The sequence below is a fragment of the Prionailurus bengalensis genome, chromosome B3, assembly GCF_016509475.1.
Source record: "Prionailurus bengalensis isolate Pbe53 chromosome B3, Fcat_Pben_1.1_paternal_pri, whole genome shotgun sequence".
NCBI classification, from domain to species: Eukaryota; Metazoa; Chordata; class Mammalia; order Carnivora; family Felidae; genus Prionailurus; species Prionailurus bengalensis.
In genome coordinates this window covers 68,452,257-68,472,506 of record NC_057355.1, presented here as the reverse complement: position 1 = coordinate 68,472,506, position 20,250 = coordinate 68,452,257, and the positions used below count along the sequence as shown (strand labels likewise).

Sequence of the window (20,250 nt, the reverse complement as noted above, 5' to 3'; positions counted from 1 at the left end):
CCTGCCAGAAGCTGATTTGTACGAGGCCCTGACAGACCTGCTGAGGAACAGTTCAGACTGAAGAAAAGAGGAGTCTGGCCTGCCGATGCCAGGACCGGAATAAATCATGCCTTTGTGGTTAATGGGAAGGGAGGGATTCTTAGCCCCCATGTTGTCTCATGCTTATATCTCTCTCTTGGCCCAAACTCTCATGTGAATCCTACGAAAAGCATAGAGCAGGGAGATGTGGGGAGGGTTGTTGGGAACACTGAGGAACAAAATGGAAAGCTGTTTTCTTGAAAACTCTCTAGGATTTAGGGGCATGAGGTACACTGAGGGATCTCCCCCTGCTGTTCCCACCCAACACATTCCAACAGGACTCCCTGAGGCTGCAACGGCTCAGTGGCTGGAGGCTGAAGGACATGGTGGTGCCCAGCTGAAGGAGACAAGAAGAGGAAAAAGGGGGAAATGGGTAACTGCCCCCATGACAGCAGACTGATTGGTTCTGTTCATAATCATGCATGGGGTATGCTCTGGGCTCTCAAGAAATATTTAAGCCAGTCTGTGGGGAGCTGGGGTCCTGAGTGAGTAGGTATGAGAAAAGCCAGTGAGTTTAGGATTATTAGGGTGGCTCCAAATGTGCTTACAGGTTGTATTACAGGCTAGATGATCTTGACTGAAATAATACTAGTTTCACTTGCTGGAGTCTCGGAGGTCAATGTTGTTTCAAAGGAGCAAATACAGCAAGATGATTTTAACAAATACTCCATAGGCATCTATTATGTGCCAGCCCCTGTCTGGACACTGCAGATACAAAAAGCAGACAGCCATGATGTCTTCTCCTGCAGATTTTACAGTCTGGGGAGGAAGGCAAGAAACGCCTCATCGTAAATGCTGATTCACAGTGGGTCTATAAGTAGTAAATTCAGAGAAAGATCCACAGGGATCCCACAACAAAAATCATCCTTAAAAATAAACTAATTTCACAATTTGGTCTAAGATCAACCCTGTCCGCATCTACACCTTTAATCAACTAGCCTCACGAAATGCACACCGTGCTGGACAGAGCGGAACAGAACCCAAGAGTTGAGCTCACGCTGTGAACCCACATGCAATACTAGCAGCATCCCCAGATAAGTCACTTCTCTTAGCTTCTCTTCCCATGTCTATAAAATGTGGCAAGGAATACATGCCCTCCTTGCCCATCTCAAGGAAGTGATTGTGAGGGGTAAACACAAGACTACACATGAAGGTAACTTGAGATCCTGAATCTAATAGAGGTATCCAAAAGTTAATATTGTTTTTATGTGGATTATAATCATTTTCCTTAGAAAACAGCAGCTTGATGGCAACTGTGTTACTGTGTTACTCTCTACTCTGGTGTGATGGTTAATTTAATGTGTTGGCCTAGCTAGGCTATAGTGCCTAGTTCTGCGTGGTCAAACACCAAGATAGATGTTAGATGGATGTTGCTATGAAGGTGTTTCCTAGATATGGTTCACATTGAAATAGGAGACTTTGAATACAGCAGACCATCTGCCATAATGTGGAGGGACATCATCCAATCAGTCAAGGCCCTTTAGAGAAAAGACTGAGGTCCCCTGAAGAGGAGCGAATTCTGCCTTCAGATGCCTTCAGACTCGGGAGGAATCAAGATGGTGGAACAGCATGGAAGTTTTTTGTGTGTCTCGCTTCCATGAAATACAGCCAGACCAACACTAAACCATCCTGCACACGTAGAAAACCGATTGGAGGATTAACACAACAATATGCACAACTTGAACCACAGAATTCAGCAGGTACATGGCGCGGAGAAGTGAACTCGGGGAGAGAGAAGCCGGCGGCAGGCAGGGAGCTGCTTTTGCAGGCAGAGAGAACGGAGACTAGGTGGGGGATGGAGAATACGGGAAAAGCACCTCTCCCCAAAAGCAGCTGGAGAGAAAGTGGAAAATTGGAAACAGCTGCAGGGACTAAACTAAAAAGGGAGAAAGGAGAGGGTTTAAATTCCATTAAGACTGTAAACAAGGGGAGCTCAAAGGCTGCAACTCCGCAGCTCGATACCTGGTGGTGCTCTGGTGGGAAGGGTGAATCCCCAGGAACAGAGTGCGGTCCAGGAGGTTCTCGCAGGCCACACGGGGAAAAGCGGTTCCACTGCTGGAAGGACATTTGGTGGAGACTGTGAAGCCACCTGGTCCCAGCAGATCCCGGAAAACGGCCACATTCACTGGTGCTGGAACAAGGTCGTTAAGGGTGAAGCCTAGTGCCAGATGAGTGTTGTGATTTTCCATAATCCCTGAAAAGCTGCTGCTACACCATCTCACGAGCTTTTTCTGGGGCGGGCTGGCACCTGGCTGCAGTCTCGGGGCACCGGCAGCAGCAGGGTCCAGCAAGCATTCCTGGGTGCAGCCGACATTTGGACATTGCTCGGTGAGACCCTCCTGCAGAGGGGTGGAACGGGTCAAAGCTGCAGTCCTTCAGAAGTAAGAGGCTGGAGAAAACAGCCACATCTGAGACAAAACTCGGGAGAGAGATACTGCCTAGGGCCTGGTCATGGACAGTGAAGAAGCGGGGAGTGGATGCAAGCTGAAGACAGAGGACGGGTGCACGATTGCTGACCGGGGAGAACAGAGTTCCGGTACTAGAGACTGGGTAGCTGGGTGACGCCATTTTCACCACTCCCGCGCATGCGCATATGCACGTACGAGTGCCGAAACAATCCACCCTGGTAGGCTAGCAGCGCCATCTAGTGGAGAACAGAGCCATTACACTGAGCCCCGCCCAACTGGGCCAACCTTGCTCTTCAAGAACACAGGTCTCACCACCTACTTAGTTTATGGACTATAAAGTGCTTCATAGTTTGACTTCTAGGGGAAAACTAAGTAATTTCAGTCCTATTGGAATCTGTTAGCAGATCCATCTATTCAATTTTCTTTCTTTCTTTTTTTTCCTCTTTTTCGCTTTTCTTTTTCTTGAGTACAGAAAAAGAAAAAATTCATTTTTATTTTCAATATTTAAAAAAATTTTTTACTATATTTTTTACTTTTGTGTAAATTTTTTCAAATCCTATCTTACTTCCAACATTTTATTTTAGTCTATTTATTTCAGTGCATTCACCTTTTCGAATTTTCAAACAATTTCCTTTTTTCCTTTTTCTTTTTTCTCTTTTTAATTTTTCTTTTTCTTGAATGCAGAAAGAGAAAAACTTCATTTTTACTTTCAATTTCTATTAAAATATTTTTCTTTAATTTTTTTACTATATTTTTTGCAAATTTTTTCAATTCTATTTTACTTCCCTCATTTTATTTTAGACTATGACAGTGTATTCACTTTTTCAAATTTTCAAACGATTTCCCTTTTATTTCTTTTTCTCTTTTTCATTTCTTTTCTTGTTCTTGAATACAGAAAGAGAAAAAATTCATTGTTATTTTTAATTTTTATTAAAAATGTTTAAAATTTTTTTCTACTATATTCTTTACTTTTGTGTAAATTTTTTCAAATTCTATTTTACTCCCATCATCTCATTTTAGTCTACTTCAGTGTATTCATTTTTTCAAATTCTGAAATGATTTCCTTCCCCCGCCTTTTTTTTCCCTCTAATCTGTCAAACCACTTTCAACACCCAGACCAAACACACACCTAGGATCTAGCATCATTTATTAGATTTTGTGTGTGTGTTTACTTTTTTAATTTTAATATTTTTTAAATTTTAATATTTTTTTAATTTTAATTTTTCTACCTCACTAATTCCTTTTCTCCCTTCAAAATGACAAAATGAAGGAATTCACCCCAAAAGAAAGAGCACGAAGAAACAACAGCCAGGGATTTAACCAACACAGATACAAGCAAGATGTCTGAACCAGAATTTAGAATCGCAATAATAAGAATGCTAGCTGGAGTAGAAAATAGATTAGAATCTCTTTCTGCAGAGATAAAAGAAGTAAAAAATAGAATGAAATGAAAAATGCTATAACTGAGCTGCAATCATGGATGGATGCCATGGTGGCAAGGATGGATGGGGCAGAACAGAGAGAATCAGGGATATAGAGGACAAACATATGGAGAATAATGAAGCAGAAAAAAACAGGGAGATGAAGGCAAAAGAGCACGATTTAAGAATTAGAGAAATCAGTGACTCATTAAAAAGGAACAACATCAAAATAACAGGGGTCCCAGAAGAGGAAGAGAGAGAAATAGGGGTAGAAGGGTTATGTGAGCAAATCATAGCAGAAAATTTTGCTAACCTGGGGAAAGACACAGACATCAAAATCTAGGAAGCACAGAGGACCCACATTAGATTCAACAAACACCGACCATCAACAAGGCATATCAGAGTCAAATTCACAAAATACTCAGGCAAGGAGAGAATCATGAAAGCAGCAAGGGGAAAAAAGTCCCTAACCTACAAGGGAAGACAGTTCAGGTTTGCAGCAGACCTATCCACAGAAACTTGGCAGGCCAGAAAGCAGCAGCAGAATATAGTCAATGTGCTGAATCAGAAAAATATGCAGCCACGAATTCTTTATCCAGCAAGGCTGTTATTCTAAATAGAAGGAGAGGTAAAAAGTTTCCCAGACAAACAAAAATTAAAGGAGTTTGTGACCACTAAACCAGCCCTGCAAGAAATTTTAAGGGGGACTCTCTGAGGGGAGAAAAGATGAAAAAAAAAAAACCTATCTATCTATCTATCTACATATATAAATACCAAAAGCAACAAAGATTAGAAAGGACCAGAGAACACCACCAGAAACTCCAACTCTACAACATCATAATGGCAATAAATTCCTATCTTTCAGTACTCCCTCTAAACATCAATGGACTCAATGCTCCAATCAAAAGACACATGGTAACAGATTGGATAAGAAAACAAGATCCATCTATATGCTATTTACAAGACACCCACTTTAGACCTAAAGTCACCTTCAGATTGAAAATAAGGGGATGGAGAATCATCTATCATGCTAATGGTCAACAAAAGAAAGCTGGAGTAGCCATACTTATATCAGATAACCTAGACTTTAAAATAAAGACTGTATCAAGAGATGAAGAAGGGCATTATATCATAATCAAGGGGTCTATCCACCAAGTAGACCTAACAATTATAAACATTTATGCGCCAAATGTGAAAGCACCCAAATATATAAATCAATTAATCACAAACATAAAGAAACTCATCGATAGTAATATCATAATAGTAGGGGACTTCAACACCCCACTCACAGCAATCATTATTAATGATTATAATTGTAATTATAATGTTATATGTTATATATATCATATATTGTATATAATAGTATATAATAATAAATTATTAATAATTTAATTATTTGATAATTACTTAATCATTATGATTATTAAATAATTATTAATGGTTATTAATAATTATTAAAATCTTATAATTACGATTATATATTATATAAATATAAACATATTTTATAATTTATTTATAAATACACACACATATGTATACACAGACCATTTGTTCTGATTCTCTGGAAAACCCTGACGAATACTCTGACTTCTCCTGAATTCCATGAAAATATGTGGAGGCTCAGACTCATGCAGGTTCCAACCTGTGTGGAAGTGAGCACTTCATAGCAATTGTCCTGAAGACACGTGGTGCAGAAATTAGTAGTCGTTACACAGTAAACTGAATCTCAGTAACTGTGCTGGTTTTCCACGACCCCCCCTGCCATTATAAGATGGTCACATTTTACTTAAGGGGTGAGCCGAAGATGCCAACATGACTCAAAATTCACATAATTCAACAACAATCCTGACCAAGGATGAGGACTATTTCTGCTTATCTGCTAAAATGCAACAAGCACTGTTTGCAATTACTAAACCTACTACTTTGAAACTGTGACACTCGACAAACCATTACTTTGGGGGGATTCACATCACTTCCCGTGTTGTGTATGCAGTGAGATCATACTAATTTTTTGTATTGCACTGTTGCAAAGTCATATAAAATGCACACACAACATTCCCCAACATCCCATTAAAATTATTTCTAGTTGTCATCTTGGTTAATGCCTCACTGAAAACATTCATTATATTAATCAAAAAAGAAAGGAGACAAAGATGACAGTCTTTTTCATCTTGAATTATATTTTACAAGTTATATATGGGTTTCATAACATAAATACAAAAATGCTGTAACAGAATTAATAAATAACTAGTAGTTAGATGATATATCCATGCAAGATAACAGAAAATATATCTTGGACTTTGTCCTAGTTCCTGGCAGAGTGCTCCTGAAATCCTTGTAAATTCCTAAGTGATAAGAGTACTAGGAATTCTAGTATTTGGTCTTTGACTCTGGTTTCTGACACAGGGCTCTGGAACCCTTTGTAATTTCCTGGATGACTGGAGTGTATTTTGTTCTAATAAAGTGACCCTGGGTGGGCACCTGGGTGGCTCCCTGATGAGGACTGGTCACCAGAAAGATGAAGCCATGATTAGAAACTTAAGATTTTCTGCCCCGCCCCCTAGTCTCTTGAGAGGGGTGAGGGCTGAACACAGACTTAATGATTGATCATGCCTACAGAGTGAAGCCTCCATAAAATCCCAAAAGTACACGGTTCAGGGAACTTCCAGGTTGGTGAACACATTCACACTGGGAGAGTGTGCACCCCAACTCCATGGAGACAGAAGCTCCTTCACTAGGGACCCTCCCGGACTTTGCCCTATGCATCTCTTCATCTGGCCATTCATCTATCTCCTCTATAATATCATTTAACAAACCAGTAAATGTAAGTGTTTCCCTGAGTTCCATGAGCTGCTCTAGCAAATCAATCTAACCTGAGGAGTGGGTGGCGGGAACCTCAGAATCATAGCCAGTGAGTCAGAAGAACAGGTGACTGTCTGGACTTGAAGCTGGCATATGGAGTGGGGGAGTCTTGTGGGACTGAGCCCTTAAGCTGGGGGAGCTGCCACTCTCTCCAGGGAGGTCATGTCAGAATTGAGTTAAATTATAGGACACCCAACTAGTGTCACAGAATTGCCTGGTGTGGGAAATCCCCCCCCCCCCCCACATCTGGGGTCAGAAGTGTTTTGTGTGTGGCAGTCTTGTGACAGTAAAGGGGAAACACAATAGGAAAAGTGAGGTTCTTTCTTTTTTTTTTTTTAAGTTTATTTATTTTGAGAGAGAGAATGCGTGCGTGTGTGTGTGCACGAGAGCAGAAGGGCAGAGACAGGGAGAAAAAGACTCCCAAGCAGGCTCCACATAGTCAGAGCAGAGCCTGACCTGAGGCTCAAACTTATAAACCATGAGACCATGACCTGAGCTGAAATCAAGAGTCAGATACTAAACGGACTGAGCCACCCAGGGGCCCCAAAATGAGTTTTTCGAGTTCACAAAAAGTTGAAGATATCTGATACTTTAAAATACCAAAAAACATACAGGCAAGGTGTATGAGACACATAAGATGACAAATAGAGATTTGGGAGGCTGACTGCACTTCCTGTGTTCTTATTTTAATTCTGAGCAGGTGGCTCGAAATGGTAGAGTGTCTAGAACAAATACTGAGGCCTAAACCTCCAAACTTCACTGCACCCGATGCCCCTCTGCCTCTTCCCTTTCTGCCCACGGAGGAAGGACCAGACCCAGGCCACCTGTGCTCCAGTTCTCATCCCCTCCCACACCCTCAGGAACTTCCACCACTCAAGTTATCTGCTGTTCATCCCACATCTTCAAGGCTACCCCTCCACTGGTTCTAGCCAATTCGCACTTCAACAAGTTCAGATCTCTCCCATCCAAAACCAAGAACCTAAACAAAAACCTTCTTCAGCTCTCTGGCATCCATCCCCCATGCCTTCCATAAGGCTTAGTCAGTCTTCTCCCCCTTACCTGGCCTCTTGGGAAGAGGGTTTTACATGGTGCCTTCCCTGTGTCCTGCCCCGTGGTTTCTGCCCAAGTGCCCCAGTGACTCTGGTGTTGCTCTACCCAGTGAACGCTTTATATCTGATGGCCCTTATTTCATATGACTTCTCTGCAGATTTTTTACCATGGCAATCACTGCCAGTTCCTGAAACACTTTCTTACCTTGTTTTCTACCAATCTTTCTCTGTTTTCCTTGTAGACTCTTCTACCTGGCTCTCATAGACTGAGTCTTACAGGCCTTTTTCTTAGGTGCTCTGCTCTTCCTCCTTGACACTCACCCAGGGTACCCTCACCTGTTCCTACAGCATCAGCTGCCAATACCATGGGGAGGACTCTGAAATCTCTCCCCTCATCCCAGCATCCCTCCCGTGTCATATACATCTAAGTGCCTCCTGGACACCTGCACCTGGATGTCACAGGGCAACTTAAACACAACAGAAAAATAAGTCATTATTTTCATCTCCCTATCCTGCCTCCACCTCCCCCCCCCAAAAACTCCAAACCTCCCACTACTCCTTTTGAATTTCTTATCATTATCCATGCAATTGACCAAGATGGAAAACTGGAACTCATCCAGGGACTTTTTTTAAGGATTTGAGTTCAGGGTGGGCTGAATGGAACCCCAAAGGACATGGGCCAAACTGGAGGCCCTGGCCTTCTCAAAGATCCAACCCGTTGCTCTCACTGGCTTCCCCAGGATGGGGCCAGCCTAGAAAGATTTTAGTCAGGATTCATGGGTCAAGAGTCAGCCCCATCCTTTCCTCCAACTGCAGAGAGGCTAGCCAGAAATAAGTGAGGTCCCTCTGCCGGTCAGTGTTTAAGTCTCTCTCCTATCCAACCTTCAAATGGGAAGCAACTGCTGCCTCCCTATGGCAAAATGGAGGCACTGCAGTTATTTACAGAGTCCAAAGTCTGGCCAATAATGCTCCTTAGGATGTGCCCCTTCAAATAGGCTTTACCTTACAAAGGACTCTTTCTCCTCTTGATATTTATTAGGAAAACAATGTTGGTTCTCTTTGTTTTGAAATGGAAATATTGAGGTCCAAAAGTCAGTGTTGTAAAAAAGAATTTTGGTATTTTTATGTTTGGTAATATAGCTTTAAAATTATTTGAGGAGTGCCTGGGTGGCTCAGTCGGTTGAGTGTCCCACTCTTGATTTTGGCTCAGGTTATGATCTCACGGTTCGTGGGATTGAGCCCTGCATCAGGAGTGCTCTACTTGGGAAGCTCGCTCTCTCTCTCTCTCTCTCTCTCTCTCTGCCCCACCCCACCATGCATGCATATGCATGTTTGTTCTCTCTAAGCAAATAAATAAACTTTAAAATTATTTGAAACCATTAAATGCCAGTGTTTATACATTTATATCCAGTGGTTTGTTATCTGGTGTTATCACAAAGCTAGGTATTTGGTGGGCTAGAATTGTGGGGAAAATAAACAGGAGGCACTGAGGAGACCCACTTTTACCAGAGGCTATTAATATTCTAAAAACTAAAGCACATTTTCTGACTGAATTCATCCAAGGCCAACATTACTGTCAGCTGGTAAAGCAGCTCCTGACTTCCAAGAGTCTCTACCCCATGGCAAATGGCTCCTCTGAATCACCTTGCTGGCTGGTGGCTTCTCTTGTTTCTGGGGACAATATGACAACAGGAGCCATTCAGGTATGTCACAGGGACCAGTAAACAACTTTGGGCTTGGGGGAAGATGTCCACTGCTGAAATACAAGGGGGGTTTTCTAACCAGATGAGTAATCAAGAATAATATCAGGGGAAAGCCATTAAAGAATGAAAGTGTGTTGCTAATAATCCAAATGAGAGGAGGCAGGTTGCAGTGCAGTCACTAACAGCATCCACTCACTGCAGGTGAGCAAGTGGGCTCAAAGCCTTACTTTATAGATGAGAAAACTAAGACTCAGGAAGGTTGCCAAGGTCACATACAGCTTGTGAACAGTATGGCCAAGACTCAGCCTTGGTTCTACTGGCCATCAAAGTGAACATTCTGTCCTCTATAAAACAAGTTGGTCCTTATCTTTACTCTGTGTTTTCATTTTGCTCTGGGCTAAGAATGTATACTTTGAAAGATGCTCCTTACCAAGTCATGTTTAAGGTGCCTCTGGAGAAATAAAACCCCCCAATGCTCTCAGATGTTTTTGGCAAATGCTTCCTCCCTAGTGACCATTTAACAACTGGCAATTTAACCAGGAAGCTGGTAACCAAGTTTCAGGATTCCTCGGATACACTGCGAGTCTAGCTGGCCCCCTGCTGGTTCAGTTTTGGAACTGCAAAAGGTCCTTCCAGTTTCTCAACAGGCAGGAGTAGAAAGGACCTTGTACCTGTACTGTGCTTATCAGTCACAATCAAAGTAAACCAGACTTTTTGCTGAGCATGTATCACCAAGCTCTGGGCAAAAACTTCTAGGAAGATTTTCTAAAAACACAGAATATAAATGAAATATCCTCCTTGAACTGAAAGGAGAAAAGTCTTAATAGATCCAGATGTCAAACAGTATGAACTTACCTGTTGCCACTAGATATATTTATTTTCGCCTGATATTATATAGTCATTCTTCAAATATTTACTATATGCCTGCTATGTGTCCTGGTATAAAGTAGTAAATAAAACAGCCTCATGGCGCTTACGTTGCAGTGGGGAGACAGATAACACACAAGGAAACAAACATTTAATTATAAATTACAAAAGATGCTATGGAGGTTTAAAAAAATAAAAGAACACTGATGGAGAATGTTAGCTACACAGAGCGGTCAGGGCAGCCCTCTCTGAGTAGGCGACTTTGAAAATGAGATGGAAGAGGAAGGTACACCAGGCAGAGTGGGAAGAACAAGGAGTGGGAAGCTGGACGTGGGAAATGCACTGGGTGTGATCAAGGGATTGAAGGGACGAATGGCAGAGCAAGGTTGGGGAGGAGGGTGTGCAGGAGCTGTAGGTCCTTGCAGGGCATGGCTAGAAGTGTTATTCTATTTTTGTTTCTATTTTTGGAGAGAGAGAGAGAGAGAGAGAGAGAGCGAGCACAAGCAAGGGAGGGGCTGATAGAGAGAGAGAGGGAGAGAATACCCCAGCAGGTTCCACACTCAGTGTGGAGCCCAGTGTGGAGCTCAAACCCACAAGCAATGAGATCACGACCTGAACCAAGATCAAGAGTTAGATGCTTAAACGACTGAGCCACCCAGGTGCCTGTAGAAGTGTTAGTTTTAATCAAGGTGCAACAGGAAACCACTGATGGGATTCTAACCATGAAGAGTGATAGTGATGGGATTTAAATTTTATTTAAAAAATTTTTTAATGTTTATTTATTTTTGAGAGAGACACACACACACACACACACACACACACACACACACACACACATAGCGCAAGCAGGGGAGGGGCAGAGAGAGAGGGAGACACAGAATCCAAAGCACAGAGCCTGACACGGGGCTCGAATCCACAAACCACGAGATCATAACCTGAGCCGAAGTCAGACACTCAACCGACTGAGCCACCCAGGCACCCCTAAACTTTTATTTATAAAGTTTAACTCTGCCTTTCCTGTGGGGAACAATTTGAAGGAAACGGAAAGTAGAAGGAACGCAGTTACTAACAGACAATTTCATAAATCCATGCCAGACACAATGGTATCCTGAAGCAGCTTGTTTGGAGTAGAGCCAGAGAAAAGAGAGGACAGACAAATTACAGATGTATTTTAGAAACAGACTTGAATAAATTGCTTATAATTTGGGTATGACATGTAAAGGAGAATATTGAAGATTACTCCAGGTTTTGGCCTGCCTGTATGGCTAAGTGGTAGCACTATTCATTTAGACAGAAAAGACTGACATAAACACGCTGAGGAAGCTGGTGGTAGAGAAATCAGGATTGACATGTGGTAATTTAGCAGTTCACATAAGCCTATACATATACAAGAAACAAGTTCGGGAAATAGCTTTTGGAGTCAAGAGAACAAATGCAATCATGTAGGCAGAGAATTGAGAAGAATAAAAGAAGTGGACGAGCACTGAGCCCCGGAGAACTTAATAATTAAAGGTGGGCATTAGAGCAGCAGGAGAAACCTGGCAAGGAACACTGGAAGAAAATGGTTAATGGGAAAGGGGAAGGAGGAAAGCCAAAAGCGTGCCATCTTGGCACAAAAACCAAGAAAATAAAAAGGTTAAGGTCAAATGTGCCGAATGCTGCCAAAGGTGACTAGGACAAAGGCAGAATGCAGGTAAATTTGGCAAGGGTGGTTGGCCTTGACGAGAACCATCCAAGGCATCTCAAAATGAACACATGCAAAACTGAACTTGAACTCTTCTGGAGAAGCTCGGTTTGCTCCTCCTGGAGAAAACCGTTCTTTTCAGCTCCTCAGGCCAAAATCTTGGTGTCACCCGTGAGTCCTCTTTCTTTCAGTTCCTGCCTCCAACCCAGCAGCAAATCCTGTTGGCTCTGACTTTAAAATATACCCCCAATCTGACCATGTCTCACCACCTCCCTACCTATCATGCTAACACTTCTCTGCTCCAGGTGATTACAGCAGGCTCTCAACTTATCTCCCCTATTCCAGTCCTCCCTTCCTGCAGAAATATTTTCATACAGCAGCTGGAGTGATCCTTTTCAAGGATACATAGAGGAAAAGCCAGAGACCCCGTGAAGTGATCTGTCTCCACGCACCGCGCCTCCCACCTCCCCTTGCTGCCATCGCCAAGCCTCATTCCTACCGTCCTCCTGAGTCTTGGGCTCCAGCCACACTAGCCTCCTTGCTCCCATCTAGCTTTTGCATGTGCAGCTCTTTCCCTGGAACATCTTCCCCCATATATCACACAGTTCACTCTCCAACTCTCAAGAGTTTTGCTTATCTTCCCAGGGAGTAATCCCCTCCCCCTATTTAAGTTATTTCTTCCTCCATCCCCCTCCTCTGCTATATATTTTTATAGCACTTAGAGCCATTTGACTTATTATGTATTTTACTTATTTCTTTATTCAGGGACTATATCTCTCCTGTCCTACCAATCTTTGAGGTTCATGTTTCTCTCCCCGGTACCTACAACAGTGCCTGGCATTCAAGAAATACTTGTTGACCTGGTAAATAAGTGGCAGGAACAGTGGACTACCATGGACTAGAAGAAATCGGGAAGTGGGGAAGTGCGATCGGTATGTGGTGAACAGTTTCTGGGAAAGGCAGCAAAAAAAAAAAAAAGTACAATAACTACAAGGGATAGGAGATCAAAGGAGGGAAAGTTTTTTAACGGAATATTTGACCACAGTGACCCAATGGTAATTCATACTGATCCTATATCCTGTATCCCATAGAAAAAGGCAAGTTTATAACCTTACTGTTTGAGGACTAATATATATCTTCAATAATGAGATTAATCTGAGGATCATATGATCAATTAATCAGAGTAGACAAAATAAGAGAACGTCATCTTTGATGTGCCATTCATTAGACAATAAATATCTCTTCTTGCAAGGGACTGAGAGTCCAGTAATTGTCATCTAAAGTGATGATGATGATTCATTGAGAAGTGATTTCATAGTAGTGCAATTATGTGTGCTAACACTTTTTTCTGAACGGGAATATTACCTGCTTGCAGGCGAGTAAATTCAAATCCTACCCCCAAGCTAAATGGAAGCTTAGAGAAGTAATCTGCTCACTGTCATATCACTACTAAATGATGGAGCTGGCACTGAAATTCAGATGTCTTTGCAAATAGCCTACATTAAACATATGTTAAAATTCATACCAGCATACATATATTACGTCTATCCTTTCTATAAAAAACAAAACAAAATACTTTTCTAACTTAGTCCTTCATAATAGAATCCTACAATAAACGTTGGAAGGGATATACAAGATACTACACATATCTGTCAGAAGCCTGGGAATTAGCATGAGTAAATGAGCAGAGACGATTCAAATAAATGGATGAGTTGAAATGATGCTATACTCACATAAACAAGGATTAGACCACCCAACAAATTAAGTGCTAAGGTTTAAGACTGGGAAAAGGCCAGGCTTCTTATTTTGTTTCTTTTTTCCCCCAAAGCCTTTGGACTATTTTCTATTAGCTCTCATCCAAGTTGTAATAGGCAGAATGCTAAAATGACCCCCAAGATTGCCACCCTGGAGTCCTCACCCTGCATAATCCTCTGCTTCGAGTGTGGGTGAATATAATGAGATATCACTCCCTTGTTAAATGACAAAGGGGATGGGATGGCCACTCCCATAATTACACTATAATTAGGAGACTAAAGGGATATTTATTCTCCCTCTGGCTTTGAAGAAGCAAGCTGCCATATTGTGCTAGGGCCATGTGGCTTACAACCTGGGGTGGCCTCTAAGAGCTGAGAGGGACCTTGGCTGACAGCCAGCAAGAAAGGACCTCAGTCCTACAGCAGCAAGAAACTGAACTCTGCTGACAACCTTAATGAGTTTGAAAGAGGACCCCAAGCTCCAGCCAACAAACACCTTGATGAGACTGAGCAGAGGGGCCCAGCAAACCCATGCTAGATTCCTGCCCAAAAGAAATTATGAGATAATGTATGAGCATTATGGCAAGGTGCTAAATTTGAGGTAATTTGTTATAGAGTAATAAAAAACTCAAATGCAAGCCAGTATTCATCCCTTACACAGACACTGTTAGAGGTGACCTAACATGGCCATGACCTCACATCACCACGGGTAATGACGGAAACAGAATTTTTCATTCTAAATTGTCCTAATCCATGCTCTCTCAAACCTCCATGCCTTTTCGCTCAGTGTTCCCTGATGAACTCCTAAAAGACTTCAAAACCCAAATCAAATGTTGCTTCTTTAAAGAAGCATTTTCTTTTTTTCTTTTTTTTTAGTGTTTTTTGTTTATTTTTGAGAGACACAGAAAGAGAGCAAGCAGAGGAGGGGCAAAGAGAGAGGGAGACAGAATCCGAAGACAGGCTCCAGGCTCTGAGCTGTCGGCACAGAGTCCAACACAGGGCTCGAACCCACAAGCCACGAGATCGTGACCTGAGCCCAAGTCTGTCGCTTAACCGACTGAGCCACCCAGGCGCCCCCAGGAGCATTTTCTTATAGCCACCCCTATCTATTCCCAAGCAGAATAAATTACTCCTATTCTTTGCTTCCATGACAGCAGCTTGTCTGTACATCTACCAAAAAAGTTGCCATGGTGCACTGTAGTAACCTCTCTCCCTCTCCCAGCCCTAGCCTGAACATCTTTTAGGGCACAGCTGCCCCCCGCCCTGCACACTGGCTGCCTTGGAGTGGGTGCTAAATAATTGCATACTGAGCAAAGAAGATGAGGCTCTGGATAAACAGAAGCTTTTGATTGCCAGGGAGCTGCTGTTTCTCTTCCACACAGAAGATCAGGCCTCAGGTATTAATGGAAACTTGGGAGAGCTTTCTCCATGACAACAGTTGGGTGACTAATCAAGCACTTCCTGCCCTAGAAAGGCAGATATTTACGGTCTCAAGAAAGCTGGTCTGAAATGGATAGGTGGGCTGGAAACGACAGGTGGCAGGTGGTGGGAAGGGTTTAGATTGATCCCAAAAGGAGTGGCAAGAAGCCCTGATTTGCTCTGATCCAAGCCCTATGCTAAGTTTGCATGCTTGCTAATTCAAATTATTGGTTAATCCGTTTCTGAAATCCAATGCCAACCTAAACAGACAACAATCCCACAGAGTTAGTTTTACTTAGGGGCTGACAACTATGGGTAACAAGACAGATGTGAGAACCATTTCTTTTTTTTAATTTTTCTTTAATGTTTATTTATTTTTGAGAGAGAGACAGAGTGTGAGCAAGGGAAGGGCAGAGGAAGAGAGAGACACAAAATCTGAAGCAGGCTCCAGGCTCTGAGCTGTCAGCCCAGAGCCCAATGCGGGGCTCAAACTCACGAACCATGAGATCATGACCCTCAACCGACTGAGCCACCCAGGCGTCCCAGGAATCATTTCTCTATCAACCATGAAGTCAACCATATCCACTGTACTTACAGTTTTCCAGGACAGATAACATTTTTAGGAAATCACAGACTTAGTCAAAATTATGCATAATCAAGCCATAGAGAATAGCATTTACTGGTTGTGTATTCTGACAAAACTCAGAGTTCACATTTTTCCTTAGGAACCCACGCACATGGGCAAATATTTGGAGTGCTCCCTTGTAGTTAAATTAGCCATGCTACTGCTTTATGACTACACCTCACTGGAGAAAGAGAACATTCAGAATCAGAATACAAAGCAAGGCATGAACATAAAGGCACCTGCCTGTCACCAACTCCTAAGAACTAGATTCAGATTCTCTCTATAAATAAAGCATTAAATAACAAAGTACTGTTTTTTAATAAAAGTATTACAGTATTGCCAAAAATTGAAAAAAAACATTCTAGGGGGAAGTGGTCTTGCCACACTAAAACAATCTGATTAACATTTGTTATAATTCACAATATCTCAGGGCACCTGGGTGGCTCAATCAGTTAAGCATCCGACTCTTGATCTCCACTCTGGTCATGATCTCACAGTTAATGAGATCGAATCCCAAGACAGGCTCTGCACTGACAGTGTGCTCTCTCTCTCTCCCTCAAAATAAATAAACTTAAAAAATTTTTTTTTCCAAAAAAATGTTTGACATAAACTCAATGTCAGCACCTCTTTCAGCTCCCTTTGGGTTTATATGACATCATCCCTAAGAATCAAGTCAGATCCTACAGGTCCTGCATTTTAAGGATCTTTTACAAACACTGGTTGGCAATGACTCAAAGAGGCAGCCAGGTGGGGACACAATTTCCTAAAGATCAGTATGGGAGAAGACAGATATGGGATCTGGGTTCTAATCTTTCTTTAGGAATAATGCCAGATGCTCCCTTATTCAGTCAAATGTTAATGTACCAGACTTTGTGCTAAGTGCTAAGGCTACAGCTGTGAACTTAGATAAGGTCCCTGTTCTCTTGAAACTTATATTCTGATGTGGATGTATGTATGTATATATTGTGTAGAATAAGAAGAAATAGAAAATGGAGGCACCTGGGGGCACCTGGGTAGCTCAGTCGGTTGAGTGTCCGACTTTGGCTCAGGTCACGATCTCACAGTTTGTGAGTTCAAGCCCCGCGTCAGGCTCTGCGCTGGTGGTGAGGAGCCTGCTTGGAATTCTGTCTCTCCTTCTCTCTGTCCTCCCCTGCCTGTGCTCTCTCTTTCTCTCTCTCTCTCTCTCTCTCTCTCAAAATAAATAAATTAAAAAAAAATTTTTTTTAAATAAAAAAGAAGAAATGGAAAACAGAGGGAGGAAGTAAAGGTTCTTCAGCATGTATTAATTATTTTAAATGCTACTGGAAACTTCAAATTGGCAGAATACAGTAAATACCTTCGATGCTCTGTGGGCCCACAAGATTCATGGCCTGGTGAGCTGGATACTCTACCCGTGGCCTGGCAATGCCCAACTGCTCCATAACACCATGGAGCAGCCTCTGGATATCCGTTTCTGAGACCCGGTCAGGGGTCCTTGGGCTATAAGCAGATGTGGGAGTCCATCCAAGTGTCAGCCAAAATAATAGGCCAGATAGCATGGTAGAAACCATCCGAGAAACCATGGTTAACCTGCAAAAAAAAGACCAACATGTATCAAATGGCCACAGTCGGCATCTGTGATGATCAATGATGCAAGTAAGTGATTCAAGAACCACCCAATTGGGGCTGCAATGAAAAATACTTAGGGGGTTGCTTTGGCCTTAAGTGCCCAGTCTAGGCAGAGCATCTGCTCTGAAACAGTACTGAAGAAACAAAACAATCCAAGATAGCCAGTTCCCTGTGCACGCACATCCTTGGGAAGATTAGACAGGAATGGCCATTCTCACTATTTTTTTTTATTCTTCTTGCAGTTCCCTGAAAGCCTTCATTACCCCCAACCCCAACACTCTCTCCTCTCTTAGTAAAACCAACCAACCAACAAGAAGAACTTGCTTCGATTTTGAGACAGGGAGAGGGAGAGTGACATCTTGAGTCTTCCCAGTCTCGGGGGAAAAAGAGGCTCTGAGAAAGGAGTTAGGAAGATACAAATGGTAAAGAAGCACAGAAAGGTTAGGAGCGGTGGAAGGGAAGAGCTCAGCTCAGCAAAAATCCAATACATTTGAGACCCGAGGGGGATGAAAATACACACAGCTCAGGCCTGCCCTGCAGTCTGCTAGGGGAGAAGAGGCAAGCTTACTCAGCCACATACCAGCTGAGTGATCCTGGGCGAATGCCTCAGCTTCCTCTGCAAAACGGGCATGAGGAAAGCGTCTGTCTTACAGGATTGTTGGGAGCATCAAAAAAGTGCCAGGCACAGAGCCCCCTATACTGTCACTATAACGTTGGCAATATGGCCTCAGGGCTCTAGAGGTTAGAACTTGAAGAAGTGGTGGTGATGAGAAGGAAGACAGAACAGGTGAAGGGGAGGGAGAAAACTGATCTGGGGAGTCAACCTGTCCTAAATGTTGCCTTCGATGGAAGCTGAAGCCTGCAAACCAAGGGAACAAAGATTCACGCAGCTTCCCTCTGCAACTGCTGCAGCTGAACCTGTTTAAGACGGACGCTGCAAGCAATGGCTATGCGCTGCTGCAGCTGAACCTGTTTAAGACGGACGCTGCAAGCAATGGCTATGCGCTGCTGCAGCTGAACCTGTTTAAGACGGACGCTGCAAGCAATGGCTCTGCAAACCCTCCTTTTTGACCATTCTTCTGGGGGGGGGGGGAATTGGAGGATTCATTTGCTTCCTTGAAACTGCAATATTCATAACCCCTATTTTCTGTCTCTGTAAAGGAAAGGCTTTTTCCAGCCACCCCTAGATATAAAACCTTGTTTCCCAAAGAGCTGAGACAGCAAAGCCTGCAATTCTGACGTAAAAGGCTGGAGGCAGACACCAACCTCTCCTGCCATCTCCATCTTCCTCTGGCCGGTGCGAATGCAGGATGTCTTTGTTTCATTTAACCCCCGGGCCAACACCGTCCTGATTTCATCAGCTACCCAATTTCCTCCCTCGGTACTCTTCCCCTCCAGTTTATACCCGAACCTCCTAATCCCCACCCAGCCTTTGTCTGCCCTCAGACTCCACCTCAAGGATTTCAGCAGGACGCCCCCTCCGCTGCCAGTCCCGTAAAACCCGCGTGTCTCAGGTGGGCTTCAGGGGGTCGAGCAGGTATCAAAGCAGGACTCACCGAGGGGCAGCCGGAGGATTCTGCCGCGGTCTGGGCCTGGGTGAGGGTCGAGCCGGGAGCCTGATGATGTGGTTTGCGCGTGCGTCACCTCCCTCCGCATCTTAGCTCCGCCCCCACCGCTTCTCCAGCAGGTGGAGGCGGCCACGCGCGGTCGCCCTAGATCGCCACCCAGACGCTGGTGCCTCCTGCCGTGAGCCACACAGGGTTCAACCCTCGCACTCCACATGCACGTGTCTTGGAGGCTCTTTATCTATCCGACCGTCTGTGGACGTAATTCCCCTCTTCTCAAGCAGTTTTCTAAACAGTGTGCCAGATCGCCACTTTTGTCCTTCGCCCCCAATACCACATCTTTAATTTTGCCACTTCCCAGCTTTTTAATTTTTTTCTGTAAGTATTCCGGCTTGAAGACGAAGGGGGCAATACTGGTAAAGACAAAAGATGAAGAGGTCCTAAGACCTTTTAATGATAGAGTACATCATAAGCGTGCTTTCAGGAGCCCTTTCACGGAACAGAAAACTGTATTTATTAGAAACTTCTGCCAAAAATGGTACACCAAAACCACATGAAAACCTGGGAATGTTAGTTCTGTTATTTCTAAACTTCCACACCGACTATCAAGATTTCTTAAGAAATTGAACTCCCTGCACATTGCAGAAATTTGTCCAGGTAGCCCTGGAATATTTTGTTAAAGACTTGTGGAGCAACCTTGAACATGTGAATTCAGTCCAAATTCAAAATTGAGATGTGAGACCATACAATAGAGTATGGCACATTTCGTTCAAAACTGGGGATGAGTAAAGAACCCTGGAGGCCAGAGAATAAGTACCCGGATGAGGGTAGCACCCAGATCTCTTTAGCTCTATGCAGCAAATCCATTATCATCTACAGACACAAGACCTTTCAGGTTTTACAGCCAAACCTCCTTCCTATGATCTTTTCTTTCATGGATGCTTGTTTCCAGCTTTTTGTTTCAGTGCTAAATCAACAGGACAAATATGGTTTATTGGTTTTAGGCTCAAACACAAACGCTGGGAATTACTATTTTTTATTTACACATACTGACGTTTTCAATCCAGAATTTTACTTTAACATTTTTACTGTTATCTTCATTTTATGCTTGGAAAAATGGAGAAGGCATCACGATTTACTGCTTTTGTGTTGAATGGACGTTTAAGATACACCAAAAGGTTTCATATGAAATTTGTATTTTATTTAA

At 43.0% G+C, this 20,250-nt stretch overlaps 1 protein-coding gene across 2 annotated transcripts in view; it reads right to left on the bottom strand.

Annotated features, from left to right (window-relative positions):
* Positions 1-19,149, bottom strand: part of LOC122468825 (neuroendocrine protein 7B2) — a 59,839-nt gene extending 40,690 nt beyond the window's left edge. For both annotated transcript variants that reach the window (XM_043555722.1, XM_043555723.1), the window contains exons 1-2: positions 19,035-19,149; positions 17,207-17,439 (exon numbers count right to left, since the gene is read on the bottom strand). In XM_043555722.1, the coding sequence (XP_043411657.1) occupies positions 17,207-17,432 (226 nt within the window). In that variant the 5' untranslated portion in view covers positions 17,433-17,439; positions 19,035-19,149. The remainder of the gene's footprint in view (positions 1-17,206; positions 17,440-19,034) is intronic.
* Positions 19,150-20,250: the final 1,101 nt, after the last annotated feature.